Below are 18,598 nucleotides of genomic sequence, written 5' to 3' on the forward strand. Positions count from 1 at the left end.
CACTTCAATAAACTCTTGTACATGCCAAAAAACTTTATCTTTGTTCCAAATGCAGATGCAATAATCTATTTAGTTTTAACATAAATACAAAATCATTCCTTAAATGGGATTGCTAGAATCTAATTATCAACCAAGTCTGCAATTTCATAACAGGCCGTAAATAACATGTTCATGATATTTTCATGTGATGATCTGCTGGACTATTCTATTTTCGCTATCTTTGATAAAATGTCATGGAACTAATTCCCAGATAATCACTTACCTATTATGGTAAAAAGTAAGTGGCTCACTAACCGCAGATATTCACCACACACCCACAGAACTTTCCAACTTCATCACGACTTATACTCCCTAAAGACAAGTAAAAAGAGACAGATATAAGATATAGAAATATTTCTTAAAATTTGAAGTTAAGCCTTTTTATTAATAAATGTCATGTTTTCTACATTTAGAACTAGGTATTGTACCAAAAAGCCAAGAATATTTATTTTATAGTTCTGAGCTTTACATTTATCTGAACTTTAAATAATTTTTCCAAATTTTTGTATAAATTGATTCAATCACAGTAGTCCAGATCTACAGATTTGTTGTTAAGGAAGGAAAAAGGAAGTGATCATTAATTGCCTGTTCTTACAGATTAAAACTGTGTAGGCCATGATGCTTGAATCAGCTTTTGCTAAACAAGGTAATGAAACTGTATTATAAATTGCTGGACAATTTGAAAAAGCTTTTCAAGGATATTTTAACAGAGAATTCTGGTATGTTAAATATTAGCATGACAAATCTTCCAAAATAATGATTGAACATCTTAATGCACCAACCATACAATGTATATTTATAGAAATACTAACTCAAACTTCTTTTTTAAAAGGTCCTGTTAGAAGCCTTTAATTTTTGTATTTCAAACTAAAACTTTTAAAACCTTAACATCATTACAGCAACCAGATCTAACTAAGGCATAAACAATATTGATTTTTTTTAATCTATTGTTCTATTGTTATTATATTGTTTTTTTAACTTCTAACTTCAACTGCAGTAATTTTCTCTGAAAATCAAATATTTGGTTTAGTTCTAGTAATGGATGTATGATATTTTTTTGGATCAAACATACTAATATCGTTTAAATGTCTGGTATATGTGACGACTTTCTTCAGATAAAAAGTTATGAAAGTTCTTGATTGCCAAAAATCAGCATGTTATATGTTGTGCTCTTATACCACTGTCCAGGCTAGGGTGGGTTGAGAGCTCACAGCCTCACAGACATGTTTAACCCCACCATGCACATTCTTAAGGTTCCTGACCATAGTCAGGAGTGTGTAGTTCAGTGGTTGTTGTTTGGTCATGTCTGTCATATTTGCATTTCAAAAATTATTTTGTAACAAATTAGACTTGGTTTTCTCAATTGAATTGTTTCATATTTTGAATGTCAGGCCTTTCATAGCCAACTATATGTTGTTTTTTCTCAATGTTGAAGGTCATATGGTAAGGTTGTCTATAATTGCTTACATCCACTTTATTTGAACATTGTTTGAGAGGTGTCATACAACATCTCCTTATTTTTATATTACAAATAGTCATCTTGACTGTGACTAACTAAAGCATTTAAATTGTAAAATGCTAGAACTTTTAACTCATGAAAATGATACCATGTAGATGTATTAATAGACCTGTACAACATTATGTTCAAATACTTTTTACAAGCATCAGTCCAAACATTGGTCAACAAGGAGTCCCAGGTTAGGGCAAGAATGGGACCCCGCTAACATGTTAAACACCGCACATTCTGTATCTATGTATGTGCCTGTTCCAAGTGAGGAGCCTGTAATTTCGTGGTTGTCGTTTGTTGATGTTTTACATATATTTGTTTTTCATTCATTTTTTTTTACATAAAATAGGTTGTTTGTTTTCTCGTTTGAATTGTTTTACATATGTCATTTTGGGGCCTATTCTAGCTGACTATGTGGTATGGGCTTTGCTCTTTGTTGTAAGCCGTACATTGGCCTAAAGTTGTTAATTTCTGTGTCATTTGGTCTATATGGAGAGCAATCATACCACATCTTTTTTACAATCCCCTTTTTCAAAATCTTGGATCCGCACAAGGTAATGGACCCTTAAAAAAAGGATATACTTTACTTTATGTCCTGAATGAGATAAAAAAAAATTAGGACCCATGCAATGCATCTAGTTGAATAATATGCAGGGGCGGATGCAGCAATTTCTCAAAATGTAGTTCCCAACCCAGGATAAAAAGGGGGGTCCAACCATATGGAGTCCACATTCAAATGTATTGATTGTCCAAATGAAGGGGGTTCCAATCTCCCCTCTAGATCCGCCACTGATTTTAATGTAAGGTTGTTATATGTTATATATATTGTAATACTGAAATTTTCAGTTTTTGCTATTAACATTTCATAGAAGTACAAATGTTTTATTTAAAAGCACATTTGAAACTATATATTCATGATATTAGAATGAATTTCATAAAACCTGATAAGTATAGTAATTTTATGCATTTGAAATCTGATTGTTGGTACCAACACTAAAAAAAACTTTATGTGCAAGAGGTCCTTTCAAGTTGCTTTTCTTTCACAATTCTTACACATATTTTGATCAGATCCCAAATGAACTTGGAACCAATTAGTCAACATGCATGTTAAATACAGTCACTTTATTCTTTTTATTAAATAGTTTTAATCTGAGTTTTAGCATAAGCCGATATAACTGAAGAATAAATTATATAAAGAAAAATATTAATGAGTCATAGTTTTTCTTTAATTAACAAATTAACGATCAAGATTAAATATATTACTGCACTGCCTTGAGCTGCAGTAAGTCAGTTTCTCAGGAAGCTTTATGTTAGCAACTTTTCATGTTGTAAGATCATTACATTAATACTCATTCAAGATTAGAGACATAAGCAGCTTGTGGTCACTTATCCCGACAAATTTGGTTGACCATAAAAACCTGAGTAAGGGAAACAAAGTTAAGCGGTTAAAATCATAAACAAACCAAAATTGATTCTCCTTTGTTGCTAATTGATTTCCTTATATTTTCATGATATTAACAAATGTTCAAGGTTTTGATGATTACCTACGACACAATATAATAGTACAAACAGAGTACATGTATGTTCCTCTATAGTAGCTAACTTTTTTAAACTACTACATCATTGTACATGCAGTATATAAGTTGATAACTTGAAATAAATGTTTTTGCAAAGCTGCCAATATGTTAGAGATTTCTAATGTGTCCACATTTATTATTTTTTTTAAACTATTTTACATGTACATGTACATTTACTAGATAATAGCCTAATACATATCTGTTTAACATGTTTAAGAACATTCAAAATAATTTCTGAAATGTTTGCAGATAAAAAAACATATTTCAGACTGAGAGGTCAAGTACTTTTATTCATATGCCACAATTTTTCAAAATTGTAAACAATAATAATTTTAAATCATTTAAACAAGTTTAAAGCAAGAAATCTTTAATGGTTTCACAAATCTGCTTCCATTTTTGCATTTAACATTATAGAACAAAATTCCCTCTGAATTTGTTCCCCTCAAATCAATAGTTTACCATGTAACAGTAAATTTATCCCTCTTGTTTTTTGGGATCACCAAGGGTGACACATGTACATCTGCTTCCACAACTAATCCTTTACTTGTTGGGTTATTTTGTTAACCTGTTTGCTAACACCAATATTTGTAATATTACAAATTTCGTTAAAAAATTACATAATATAAATAAGGGATGCATGTGTTATGATTACCAATGAAACAGAGACCAAAGGTCAAGGATGTTATTTAATTATATTCAAAAGCAAATTTCTTTAGTGAAGTTTATACAAAAGGAGTTAAATTTCACTAAAACAAAATTTGTTTACTCTGTTCTTAAAACATAAATTATTCTGAAAGTTACTTTTTTTAAATGAATCAACTTATAAAAATGAAAATATTCTAATACCACATTTTTTTCTCTTTTGACATGTTCAATGTCATTTCTACTACCTTGTAAACTGTCATCCATTTTGAATAATTAACAAGAGGAATAAATCATTTCCTTCCTTTTTTTCCATGAAAATGCTTACAAGCCATTTTTTGATTTAATTCTCACATTTGGGATACTTATGAATTATAATCAAAAGAATGTCTCTTGATTTGGGATATTTTCCACAGAGTGTTCCAACTTATAACACAGAGTCACTTGCCAAAAGGGTTTTATTATTAATAAATGTCAGATCTATCACATATGGGATTTGTAAAACTAAATTAAGTTTAAAAATGAAAAATTTGGATTTCAAAAGTACTTGTGTTTTCATCAATAGTGAATAATTTTTTTTTGATTAAACCCTTTTCTAGAATCAAAATATTTTTTTAATTTAACCCCTGCATGATAACCTCCATTTTCCAAGGGATCAATCTTGTTACATCATCATGATCATGTATAAGCCGTTAATTGTTTTGTAAATTTATTCACAACTTTTATAGATTTAGGAAGAACCTTGCATATTGGATGAACACCCTATCTATCCTGAAAACTATGGTCTCTTAGTAGCTGCAAAACCATAGCTGTTAAGTCTTTATGATATTCTTTTTTACTTTTTGTGGACCATTGTCCAAAAATATCATCAGAACTTTAGAGTTGCGCTTCTGCTGCTTGTCTCTTGACGGTTATTATTGTTGTTGAGTTGCAGTCTCTTTCAACTATACCAGGGATTTCCACAGTAGCCAGTAGACGGCGGATTTCCAGTGTTTACGCTGGCTTCAAGTGCCGGCTACTTCACTGACAAAAATATAACTTCAAAAAGGAAAAAAAATATCTTTTTCAAATGTTTACAGGCAGCCGAGAGACTTAATGTTGCAATGTCGCGGTCACAAGAAACAAGGGTGAAAAGTCAGTGTTCACCTTGGGCTAAATATATATCACATGAATTCAAGTTACTGATTGGTTGTCTAATTAAAGTCAGAATGCCTTGTTTCTTTTCAAAGATAACAAGAGAGACGTTCCGGTGGTCATTGAACGATAACAATAGAGATGTTCCGATGGTCATTAACTCGTTGGTTTTGGCTTTTAGAACGTGAAGACAATCAGATAGGATGACAATTTCATGTTATGGAATAAAATCAGTCAAATAAAAAAAAGTGAAGTAGATCATGTTGTGCAGAATCTGGAAAACAGTATCTTTTGAAGTTCATTTTTCCTTCCCACGTGGTGTTCAGAGAATCAAGGTCAAAAACGAAAGGAGAATCTTGTCGACTCGACCACAAATAAATAACATTTCCAAATGATTTATGTATCCTACTTATTGAAGTTTTCAAAAAAAGAGAAAATTAGAGGATGCATTGTATATCAATTTTCTGTCAATGCTTGAGAAATAATTGTATGATTTAAATACGCGTAACAGTCTTTGGAGAAAAAAAGGGGGTCATTTGTTTACAAAATTAACGCATGTATGCAAAATAAATCGATCAAGATTTCCAACAAATCGGATTATTATATAAATAAAACTCCTTTAAAAGCAAATGAATTTTAAGCATAAGGTAAAGAAAATAAAAAACAAACCATTACATAAAAAAAAAAAAAATGAAATTTTCTTTGAGACTTTTTTTTTTCTTTAAAAAAATTGTCATTTGAAAGATGAAATTTGGTACCAAGAGATTGCGAGAATGCAGGATTTTGCTCTATCTATCCCAGACCCCCTACCATAAAGCACCAAGCTTACAGCTTTTTTTTAAATCCCAATCAAGATATTATATTCTGTATTATCATTCAAACGGGTTATAATTATTAATATTAGTTATTCTTCAATTTGGTCAAGTGCTGGTTTATGAAGCACCGCTTTACACAATTTAAAACTAACTGACCATGAATAGCCCATCCTTGACACAGTTTGCATCCCACTCATCAGCATTTGAGAAGCATTTATTAACACTGTTGTTACATTTATAGATATTCCTTTCGGTGTTAAATCAACTCCCACACAAAGTGAAAGTTGTGTTTTTTAAAACAGATAAACACGTGGTACTCTTTCGTTTAAATAACGTAGAAAGACAACTGTATCTGGGTGTTTGGATTGAAGTTATTTAACAATGCTAACTGATTTCCAGAAATAATACTGTTTGAAAGACATTAGTTCAGTAAAATTTAAAGATAAAATAAATGTTTGATAATCTTACCACTGTTTACATTTATTGCTTCCGCTCATGCGCAATTGGAAGGTGCGTTAACAGATTGTGATCGGTTCACTGAAATGAAACGAAAGAGATGACATATTACAATTTTTTTTAAAGTTTAACGGGTTCAAAAAGTTCGCGGTTACACCAAATATATATAATAGTATGATCTTATACATCTTTGGTGACAATTTGTGGTTTCCTGTTTTCAACCAGCACGCAAAACACCTCAGCAAAAGACCAATATATTGATGTACCCGCTTTTCGGGGACAGTAATTACTTAGACAATATATGTCCTTGAATATATGCATGAGTACCATTTTTTTTTAATTAATAAACAGTGATAATATATTTATTTTGCAATTTCTATTATATATAACTGTCTCTGATTTCAACGATATAACTAAGCAAAGGTACATTCCCCCCCCCCTTTTTTTGATAAAAAAAAACCCCACTTTTTTTCGTTTTCCATCAATTTCATTTATTTTTGCGTTTTTCAGTATTGCAAGAACACAAAAAATCCAGTGCATCCTAAAAAAGAAAATAAACGTTATAAAGGATAAAGTAAAACAAATTAATTAAGGTCCCTTCCCCCTTTCCATTGAATCCTTGATCCGAGCCTGTGTAAACACCAAATAGATAAAAGAAAAAATTGTGGGAAATATGTATTTATATCTGTTTATGTAAATATTGTTAAATACAAGAAATTTACGTTTTCCGTTATTTTCAATATCATATGCGCAATGCGCGGGTCGAGATCAACCGTGACAGTGATGGTCTATTGTGTATGAAACTTTTCTTTTACTTCCGCGAAATTATTGCCAGGCTATTATCTTTACTATTTTATCTCAAAAAGGATAACTACATACTTTTCTTATTCCCTCTTTATTTAAAGAAATACATGACATACATGTATAACGCCTAGATTCAGTCTAAGTTATGCAGCCTGGTATTACAGCCTTGACACCATTTATCGCCGTCGGTGCCAACTGTAATACGTACATCCTCATTATTGGTTGGTGATGGTGACGTTATTGTTGAAAAAAGTTCTGACGTCGGGCCAAACGGGATAGGGTGACGAGTCTTCAAGGAAACATATTAACCCAGTTATAAATAAGAACTTGAATTGTCTGCAGCTGGTGATTGACTTTTCATGTTCACATATATAAAGTGTGTTGATTATAAAGACAAGATTAATATGTACTTTTAACCGAAAAAAATGTGGGTTTTGAAATTGACCAAATAATTTAGAAAAAAAAAACATCAACAAAATAAATAAATATATTTTTTTTATTCCTATACTGATATCAAATTGAAAGCACCTAATAATAATTTTCCTTTAGTATGCGCATAATTCCCAAAATAGATAACTGCATATTACAAAGTAAAACTTGACTAATTGCTGATTAGTCTGCATAAACATTCAATACACATTTTTTTTTAAATCTCACATTGCATTTAACAGTTAAATTGTTTATTCCTTTTTGTCAAATACAGCTTCTTCGTAAACAATTTCTTTATTGTCTTTTGTCAACCATGTAGTATTGAAAATTACTTCAATCCTTCAACAAACTCCTTCGCAGTTTGAAAAGTTTTATGTGTATTAGTTTAGTCATTACTTTTACAGGTGTGAAAATATGATTGACAGGTAGAATTATTATTCCGCACGCAATATAATCCCATACCGGTATCTTATTTTTTGTCTGTTTAAGAAAATGTCATTTAATTATGATATATATATAAGTTGCAATAATTATATATAGATATATTGTGATATAACAAACATTCAAATACTTCTTATTTCTTACATGTAAACATGCTACTATGGCGTAGTAATTTTAATGCTAATGAGTCACATCGTAGGAGTGGCTTATTGACTAAAACCGCTAACAAACCAAACGTTCATTCATAAACCACAAGAGTGGTCGATAGTGCAGGAGATCTCGATTTTTCAAATTTTGTATTTTATCTATGTTATTTGTGTTCATCACATATTAACCACATGCATTTACCCGCAGATTTAAACGGATTAACTCCGTTCCCGGACTCCCCTCACAAAATGACAGAGGTGCTACCAGGGGAAAGGAGTCTGGGTTCGGTATCCAGTGACCACAATGAGCCCCTGGTTAGAACTGGGAGCCCAAACTTTGTGTGTACAGCATTGCCACCGCACTGGAGATCAAACAAAACTCTTCCAGGAGGATTTAAAGTTGTGTCACTTGGAGATATTAAAGATGGAACCAAAGTGACAATTTCTGCTGGAAATGACGAAAATTATTGTGCGGAATTAAGAAATTGTACTGCCTTTATGAAAAACAAAGTGGCTAAATTTAATGATGTTCGATTTGTTGGACGAAGTGGTCGAGGTATGTATAGTTGTATTGCTTAAGACATTTAAATTTAAACTTTTTTACTACTAGTATTTCTTTTTATCTTCGGCATGAAATATGATTATAATGTATCAGTTGTCTTAAGTTTTTTTTTTTTTTTTATCTTTAAGGTTTTGTTCCATGTCGAAAGAGTTTTGATGTTTATCATTAGTATTGTTGAAAGATCGTTTTTGGCTCAAATACTCGTAGATTTATATATATTTGACGAGATTACATAATATTTCTACCTGTAAGATATTAGTACACCGTTTTGTATTAATTTTGTGTAATGTTGTACCATTGTCCGACGTCAAACATTTTCGGTATGTCGCTGGGTTTTTCCAGGTTAACATGTTTAGCGGATATCATTTCCGTATATCATATATATTCATTATGTACTTGGTTGAACTCCCAAAAATAACGGAAACGTCAGTTACCGTTTGGAGTGGCAACAATAAAACTGTTATACAATATACACCGGAGCATTGTACCACGACAGAAAAGAACTTAAAGAAAAAAAATAATATTAATTTGTGTTTTCATGAGTTTTATTTGTGAAATGATTTATGGTTTAACTTGTAACAGGTACGAGTTGATTCATGATATTATTATTCAACTGGTGTACAGGTATACAATATGTCTATATCATTATCTACGTCAGTAGGCGGAGCTACTGTGGGAAAATTTACACTATTTCATAGTACGTTGTAGTAAACATTGCCATATAAGGAAAAACAGTAGTAAAATTGACCTATTTCCGATGTCGTAATACTTCACAACCATTCTAAATTATATAGACCTTTATTATCACTAAAGATCACTAAATTTAACCAATAAAATGTAAAGGCTGAGTTAGAATCAATGACAGTCGCATATTTTGCAATTGTATATTAATTGTAACTACGATTTCTAAGGATTACTAATGATAACTGAGATAACAACAAATATGATAAAAAAAGCCGTTCTAATGGAATCAGTGGAGAATTGAAAACATAAAAAACCTAGTCATTGTTTCTGTTTCACATATTTAATACCTAATAAAAGAAACTAAGTCGTATGCGTGTTACAAGAGGTCACTTGAAATGTTGTAATTATCCCTCCGTGATGAAGTTGACAGATAATTTAATCTTTAAGATGTCGGAGACCTCGAGTTCACGACAAATAAACCCAGCAAATCATCCATTGTATTCACAGATCATAAAGGCAGGGTTAACGATGCCGTAAAAATGACCCACGACCCCTTACACGAGCCAGAAAGTAACAACAATGTCTCTCATATTTCATGATTTTCCCTATTACAGATCGTTAAATTTCTGTCATAATCGTATTTTCCTTTTAATATGACAGTCTGAAGAAATGGCTTTATATTGCCTATTTTACACTAAATTAACCCTATAGAAATTGACGCTTTTTTGTTCATATTTATTGTTACACATGCTTGTTTAAGGGCAATAAAACAACTTCATAAAATCATAAATCAGATTTCTTTAATTCGGAAAATAATTATATTCCATGAAAAGATGAAATCTGATAGGGATACCGAATTCTCCAATCTAATCCTATCAGCTGGCACAAAAAGGAAAAAAAAACCATCACAGTTGTCCAATGGTGTATTTAATCAATTTAATTTGTGTTTTAGACATCTCTTTATTGAGGTATGCTATTTTCCATTTGAGGTTAACCGTTCTCTGATTTCTGCGGTAATATGTTTACTGTTACATAAAGTATAGATTCTAAAATAGAAACTATAAAAAATACTGATGAAGAGTCGGGTCAAGTAGTTTTGGGGACAAAGGGATAATTCCTCTATATATAATTGGAGATACGAACTACTAGGCCTATATATATGAATACGTGATTAAAATTTCCATTGACCTGAAACATATTTTTTCATGAAGTAAAAGTTTATGTGGAATACTGAGAAACAAAGAAACAAAGAAACACGGACTACGTTAAACTACGTACACAAATTAAGTTTATAGAGACTTAGGCGTTATTTGAATAAGAAAAAAACCGATGAAATCAACAGCAAAATAATCTGTTCTCTCCCATGTACCTCTTGTGAAGAGTTGTCAGTTATTTGCAATCATACTACATCTTCATTTTTATATTAAATGTTATTAAGTAGTATAGTATCCCTTATGCTTGATTAAAAAACATGCTTTTTCTTTTTTTAGGCAAAAGTTTCACCATTACCATAGCTGTATATACATGTCCACCACAGATTACTTTGTACCAGAAAGCCATTAAAGTTACCGTAGATGGACCACGTGATCCAAGAAGTAAGACAAGTAAGACACATTTCTTCCCTAGAATTGAAAAACAATTTAATCAAATAACAAATTTTATCCAACAAGACAAACTATCTATACGAAAATATTCAACAGATCCTGGCTTAAAAGTATTATAAAAGCAAAACACACAATTTTTGTTCTTTTTTTTTTAATTTCTGATTTAGATGCACTTAAACGTTTATTTATCCAGATCTTCGATGCCATTTTTTTATTTTGTTATTTGATACACAATAATAAGACAATAGAGATTGAGGGTATAGAGATACTGCAACTGTGGTATGAACAAAATGAGATGTATGTGGGATTAAGAAATTAGGCCATTATCACATATGGCTGTTATCGGAAACGCTTATTTGGGTACCATTTTCAGAATTATCAAATTATTTAATGCACCTAAATCGAGAATGATAGATAATTTATGACAGTATTGTTTCTGCTGTTGGAAAATAATTTATCTCATTGTATAATAGTCCCAGATTTTCTTCAAATTTATATGCAAATTATTTAGCTTTATCATGAACATACTTATTAGATATCAATGAGAGCCATTTAAAACATAAATATAGGTTTCTTTGTAAATATGTAGTTAGACAGATGGCAAATAAAAAGTGTGTACTTGATCTCACATCTGTAACTATTCTTCTGTCCATCCATCTATCACTTTATAGCATTCTTTTTTTCCCATATAAAGTGTTTTGCAATTATTACAACATTTGTTTGATATCGCGAGTTTTAATGTTTTAAGTGAGTTTCAGATAAATACTTGAGAATTCGGGAGTATAAATGGGACTTTGTTGACACATTCTGGGAAATGTAAATAAATCATTAATTTGCTTAAACGAGTTAGATAATGCTTCCAAGTGAAGTGCTGATATGATAGCCCATATGCGTGCAGAATCTGCCTTATTTTTTTTCCGATAGAAAATTAGCCCTTTTTGTCATTTGATTTATCTTTAAAGTTTGAAAATGAAATATCATTCTATAAGGGGTGATAAATTTCCTTTTCTTTTTGTTAGTCATTGTGGTTCTTTGTGGTGTAAGAAACGAAATGAAATTATCATAACAAAGGGCAAACAATTCGCCCTCTTTGTTACGTAACGGTTTTTTTCTGAGAGTTGATTTTAATCTAAAGTGCAGTGCAGCTCTGCAGTTTTAAAACATCTGCTGTTCCAATTTTCTTGAATAATTTGAAGTTTCTCTATTGTGGTTTGAAGTAGACTGATTGCAAGAGGCTCTTATTGTTATGCCGAGATATCGTTTGTTTCTATGTGTAATTGGTTTCTTTTTAGACAAAATCAGTGGGTTCTTAAAGCATGCCATTAGCAAGAAATGGTTATCCACAATTACCAGGTTTCCTGTCATTTAAATAGGGGTTTAACCGATGTTTTGTTCTTTTTTTTAATAGGTTATCCTTGGAAAGCTTTACAAAGTGTCTCTTTTAGATGTGCAAAGCCATAAAATGTGCAAAACCAATATGAAATCACAAAAAGCTTCAAGCAATTTATATTTTCCGGTATTGTCAAATGCTCTCTATACACGTGTTGAAAAATTGTTCATGTTTACAGTTTAAAGCTTATGCTTTATTTTACTGTAAAACTACTGATTCTCTCAGTGCCCTTCGATATCGTGTAAAGAAAAGTCCCATGAAAAAGCAAGAATTTCATTTTATTCTTTATGGTTTTAAATATGTATGTATATAATTATTTGTCATAACGCCAATTATAGCTATTTATGTTCATTTCAGAACTCCGAACTGATGATCGCAGAATTCACCGACCAAGTCCCATAGATTTTCCAGACAGAAATCCATATTCTGAACGTCAGTTAGAAAGCCATAGATTTTCATCACAATTACCGGACTGGAATACAATCAGACGGCCATTATCACAGCAATCAGACAACGCACGGCGCGTGCTTGAACCGTCGTCTGACACCAATGGATATCACCCAACAGGTACATATATACTTACTTACTTACTTATATATACATATTTTTAGAAGAACTTATGTTTATGCGGGTACTCTGTGGTTTGTATGGATATTTGTGGCAATTTATTCAATTTAGTGGACTACAACCACAAAACATGTTTATAAAATCGTAAGCCAAACGGAAATATTGGTTACCCCCATTATTAACCACAATAGATCAGCTTACCAGATATTGTAGGAAAAGAATATCTACCACCACATAATACAACTAAAGGAAACATGGTATTGTGAGTTACTGATGTATATGTTCCAAACAAAAAAATCCGTTTGAAAAAAACATCAGTTGAAAGTACAGTACTTCTTTATCAACATATATTTGTCCCTGACAGCAGAAGCTTATTTGGAAACTTTCTTGTAAACATTACTATAATATCTGTTTCTGTTTGAACAAATATACCATACCATTTATTCTGTCAAGAACAAATGCTGTAATATTTTTCGAGTGGCAGAATTTACTTCAGAATGCTTCTTTTTGTAACTTCATTGGGGTGTAAAAGCGTTGACCGAAGTACAGTTTGTACTGAGCGCCGATGCCAATGAAATAAGGCAACACATTGGTTTACATGTTAAACATTTAGTTAACGTGGTAAAGATCTGCAAAAAAAATTCCGTCACCTATCAAATAACATTACTATTTGTTTTTCAGATATAAAAAGAAGTCCATGGGGCACATATGATCCAGTTTATACTACTAATTCTTCTGTTGCACAATTCACACAACAACAACCTATCAACACAGCATCTTTACCAGGTATGATGATATCAATATACAGTTAAATTTATTGCTCAGAGAACTAGTCAACTTTTTGACATTATGCAGTATTTACTTAGAAAACAGGGTTACAATGGCATGGACACCTCTCTATCATTATATACATGAAATAGCTTTTAAAACAGTTGAGATCTATATTTAGATAGGAAATATAAGAACAATATTAAGAATCAGTTAGCAAGTGGAATGTGTTGTAAAATTTCATTAGCACTACATTGAGCGATGCATAAACTAGTTATAATTAATAAATGATAACCTTTTAAAATTGATATACTTTTTTTCTTTTTAGGTCACGATATGACACCACCACCTCCATCTCAATCTATAGATTCTATAAATGTAGATCAAAAATTCTCAAAGGACAATTCATCTCACTTAGACTTAGTCCCTGTATCAAACAGTAGATCACTACCAATTACAATTCCCGACCCACAACGGATGGATCATATGACACCGTTTAATTCTCGGTCGATTGACTCACGTATGCCAGACCTTCCATTAATGTTAGGACCTAGATATACAGCTGATGTAAGAATAACGGAACATAGAATGACCGAACGTTATTCTGGCGAATCTAGTCTTGCTACTATGTTTGGCAACCCACCATATTCTGCGTCATCGAATCTTGATATTTTACGAGAAAGCAGACATATTCAGTCATTTAGAGACAGCAGAGGTGATATGTCAACTTTATCATTGGGACCACCATCAATGATGACCCACGATCTTTTATCAGGGCTGACGCCAGCAACGACGATGTCGCCATCTTTTCTCAGTGGTTCACCATCCGCAGTTGTTCCACCTAGCTTTCTCTACCCACATTTATCATTAGCCTCTCCACCACAGTATCAAACTAGTCTCTACGTTCCATCCGGAGAGGTCCGAACATACGAAGTACTAGGAGGACGATCGTCTGATGTTCCAATGCGAATAGAAAGACCTTTACCACCATCACCTCCATCTCGTTTGATTCCTGATACAGTTACACAAGATCATAGATTTTCAAGTTCGATTAATGAAAGATCTCGTGTGATTTCGAGGAGAAATATTACTCAAATGGACACCACAGCTGATTCAACTAGGACCCCACCTAGACCAAATGATGCGGTTACAGATTCGTCCGTTTGGAGGCCATACTGACTTTGCTAGACGAATTTACCAGTAGCAATGTTTAACCGTTGCAACGATTTTTAGCGACGTTGGTACAATACCCTGGGGTATGTGCATTTTTTGTAGGAGAGCCATGTTTGGCATCCGAATGGAGTTGGTGTCATGTGATGACATAAAATAGTGCGCAAGAGAGAGGCATTATGTGTTGGTGCATTTATATTATCGATGGTTGTCTCTTCAGTGATCTCAGACTTTGAAAGACGATTGAGCGGCGATTTTGGAGAAAATTTTCGGTATACGGGGAAAAGACATTATAATGCTAGTCATGGAGATATTTTGGTCACATTGGAAGAACATTTGATCTGTTTACATATAAGTTGTTTTGTTGTAAACGTTTGTAAAGCATTTTCCATAATAAGCTTTAAAAAGAAAACCTTTGTGAGATTGTTAACTTTTCTGAGATGTTGTACATTTCCAAACGCAATTTGTTGATCTCGATATTTATACTTATAGTTCTAATTATGGATTTTTCTTGGAGATAAAAAGAAGCAGGATTGGGTATATGAAACGGATATGATGGGACGTATTAATTAACTTTTAAAAGTGTTATGTTATTTTAACATCGAAGACATTGTTACTAGTTAATCAGTGATAAACCAAAGATTGGCGATGAAACTTATGAAAGGAAAGCTATTTTTCCATTGTCGATTGTAGTTCTATTTATTTATTCCATTTCACGTCAATTTTTTTGACGTTTTGTTAGCTTATTTATATTTGTATGCCCTTGAAATCATATCAGTGCTAAGTCATTTTACGAGCTGTATTATAGAAAACTGACGCATTTATTTTACTTTTTTACTTTTACCATGAAAATTCCACATTTGTGTCTTGCAAGTATTTTCCATTTCGTTGTTTATTAAAAGTTGTGAGTAGGGTCATTTTCGTGGAAACGGGTCTTCTTAATTTGATGACATAATGTATGTTAAAGTTTCATTTCCATGAACAAATATTGATTAATTCGGATTCAAGCTTCTTTTTTTTTTTAAACGAATGTCAAAATCAATTCCACGAAAATGGATCTATTTACAATGTCATGTTATTCCATGGTCCTTCATTAAATTATTCTTATTAAAGCTTTTGTACTTTTATCGCACTATTGTGTGGTTGACATGTCTATTTGTAATAAAATCAAATGTTTATACTTAAGATGTCATTTATTTCCTATCAGTGTATTGCGTTTTAATTCATTTCCTCATTTACTTGTCTTATATTTGACTACTATACATTCAACAAAAAATTGAAACAATAATCATACAAAAAAAATAATGGGAAAAAATATGAAGACTAACGGTATCTTTTGATTATAAGGGGAAGACCATTCATATTCTGACGTGGACTGTTAATGAGTGTAGTGGAAGGACAGTTACAGATTTCATCTAATGCTATATTTTCCACATTTTCCTGTCTAGTGCAAAGTTATTCATTTTCTGGGCCAGATAATATTTTCAACTCCCCACTCTAAGATTAGCAAATTGTCGTCGATCCCCCAAGGATCACAGTTCCTACAGCTTCTTTGATTGCTAACAATGCCAGTCAATGAATTGCACATACGAAATTCAGAACTTGAATTTGGTATATTATAATTCGTAATCTAATCTAGAATGGGACGTAGATCATAGCGATATATATTTTTTTTAACTTTATGGAATGACACTGAGAACACGTTTGTCAATATAAATATAGGTTTTGAGATCTAATATTTTAACATAATGGGCGTAATTATTGTAAAATATGATGTCAAATTTAATAAGATTACTTTAGTGTATCACAAAGTTATGTCTAGACACAATTTCTGATGTACCTTCAGTAATTTGAAAAAAAGACACAAGTGAATTTCGGTTTTGTATAGATTACAGATTCTTAAATCAGTTTACTTAAAAGGATGGGTATACATTACTTGTGACCAGCATAAATAATGTGTTTTACAGAAACAAGTAAAAAAGGAATTCAAATATTAACAAACTGGTGTTACAAAACATTACAGAATGGCAACCTAAAAAGATTGACGAATACATAAACACAATTTATTTTTGCCTCGGATGAACATGATTCGTTTTATTTTTGGATATTGTTCTGATGATTAACTCCAAGGTTGAATATCACATATGTAACATATTTTACGAGTAAACAACACTGTTATGAATATTTAGTTATTTGATCCGGATGCATCTGTCTTTTCCGTCAGTCATCCGTCTTTTTAGGACATTATTTGACGTCAAGGAACAAGTGGTCTTCCGACTGCTTATCATTTCAAAGTTTTATTTTCGTCATAGTAATGATACATAAGTGATTCACAATAAACTAGATACACGTCTATTGATCACTTTTATAAGGATATTTGGGGATAGGATAGTTCTTGATAAGTTAATGAGGGTTCTTATCACAAACATAACCATGTTCGAATAGGTATTGAAATTAAAATAATTAATCCATGAAAATGTTTAACAGATGAGAACTTTACACATGTTGATAGAAAAATTGGACATCAGTGGAAAACACACTACGTTTCAATATGCAGAGCAATACCTTTCTAGTATAAAAGCATTAACTTTTGGACAAAATATATCAACTACGATCCTCAAAGCAGTCAAATTAAGTTTCCAATTTATAAACAAATTTAAAATGCTGGAAACGATGTATGAAAAACCCTAGACTGATATCGGCCAAAATTTCACCAAGTTAAGGGTATGCAATACGGGTAAGTGTAAAGGTGTCCAATACCGTAAGAAAAAGAATGTATTTGCAATGTGCTGTGGCGTAAACTTGTTTGTTGAGTTGAGAAATGTATTATGACGAACCTTTGCAGAAAGCGTAATATTTATGTTAGAAAATAAAGCTAAAATCCCCAGTGGCTTAACTATTCGTTATAATGTACACGTGATTGCAAACTTGCGTGCAATTGAATTGAACCAAAATATCTGTTTTTTCCAACCCCTAAAAATGCTATGATAAATTTTATAAAACACCGGTACTACACGTATACTTACATGTATGCATATACGTTGGTGTCAGACATATTATAGCCAGAATTATGCATATCAATATAATTAATGTCATGCATTTTTAAAACAGTCACAGATCATGGCTTAAATTTAGAAGGAAAAAAACAAACCTAGTATAGCTTCTTGTTCGGTGTGAGCCAAGGCTCCGTGTTGAAGGCCGTACATTAACTTATAATGGTTTACTTTGATAAATTGTTATTTGGATGGAGAGTTGTCTCCTTGGCACTCACACCACATCTTCCTCAGTATATCTAGTAAATGCATGGCTGGGCTGCATAATGTTTCATAAAATTTCATCAAGAATTTACTAGTGGAAATCGTACACAATAAGATATTCTGCACAGAACGATGTTATGATGTAAGTTCGAGTATGTAAATTTCATTGTGTATCTTGCAGAAAAAAAAATGTTTTAAAAAACAAGCTCTTATGGGAATTCAAAAAGGAAAAGGTCCACAAAAGCTGACATTAGACGATCATCAAATCAAGCATTCTTCTATAAAAAGGTAGATGAAGATATCTTCTGAACTCGTTTAAAATGGTCGCAGTTCAGCTGTTGTTAAAATGATACGATACAAATAGCTTTGTAAAACAACTATTGTGTTCTCGTCGGACTCAATAAGTACATCTTGATTATCAGATGATGTCTTAATTCGTTTTGTAACTAGCAATAATTTTACATAATTTACCAGAATAGTTTACTTACGGTAATATAAACATGCCACAATAAAAATGAAATGAAATGAATTAATAACCGTAACATTTAGTCACAGGATAAACATCCATATAATTATTTGTTTTACCATTACGAATTCATTAACTGA

The 18,598-nt window shown here is 31.9% G+C and overlaps 2 protein-coding genes across 12 annotated transcripts in view; one reads left to right on the forward strand and one right to left on the reverse strand.

Annotated features, from left to right (window-relative positions):
* The window catches only part of LOC143048162 (transcription initiation protein SPT3 homolog), a 77,121-nt gene extending 69,364 nt beyond the window's left edge, over nt 1-7,757 (reverse strand). For 2 of the 8 annotated variants that reach the window (XM_076221676.1, XM_076221677.1), the window contains exons 1-2: nt 5,871-6,021; nt 263-351 (exon numbers count right to left, since the gene is read on the reverse strand). The gene's annotated coding sequence lies outside the window, so the exon portion shown is untranslated. Of the gene's footprint in view, nt 1-262; nt 352-5,870; nt 6,022-6,182; nt 6,258-7,631 lie in introns of those variants that run through there. The other 6 variants (XM_076221674.1, XM_076221675.1, XM_076221671.1 and 3 more) reach the window with 6 other exon arrangements.
* The window catches only part of LOC143048161 (runt-related transcription factor 1-like), a 42,468-nt gene extending 26,548 nt beyond the window's left edge, over nt 1-15,920 (forward strand). The window contains exons 1-6 of one of the 4 annotated variants that reach the window (XM_076221670.1): nt 640-685; nt 8,199-8,546; nt 10,727-10,840; nt 12,588-12,797; nt 13,479-13,583; nt 13,894-15,920. In XM_076221670.1, the coding sequence (XP_076077785.1) occupies nt 655-685; nt 8,199-8,546; nt 10,727-10,840; nt 12,588-12,797; nt 13,479-13,583; nt 13,894-14,744 (1,659 nt within the window). In that variant the 5' untranslated portion in view covers nt 640-654 and the 3' untranslated portion in view covers nt 14,745-15,920. Of the gene's footprint in view, nt 1-639; nt 759-8,198; nt 8,547-10,726; nt 10,841-12,587; nt 12,798-13,478; nt 13,584-13,893 lie in introns of those variants that run through there. The other 3 variants (XM_076221668.1, XM_076221667.1, XM_076221669.1) reach the window with 3 other exon arrangements.
* Nucleotides 15,921-18,598: the final 2,678 nt, after the last annotated feature.

This window comes from Mytilus galloprovincialis, chromosome 10 (genome assembly GCF_965363235.1).
Source record: "Mytilus galloprovincialis chromosome 10, xbMytGall1.hap1.1, whole genome shotgun sequence".
Classification (NCBI taxonomy): domain Eukaryota; kingdom Metazoa; phylum Mollusca; class Bivalvia; order Mytilida; family Mytilidae; genus Mytilus; species Mytilus galloprovincialis.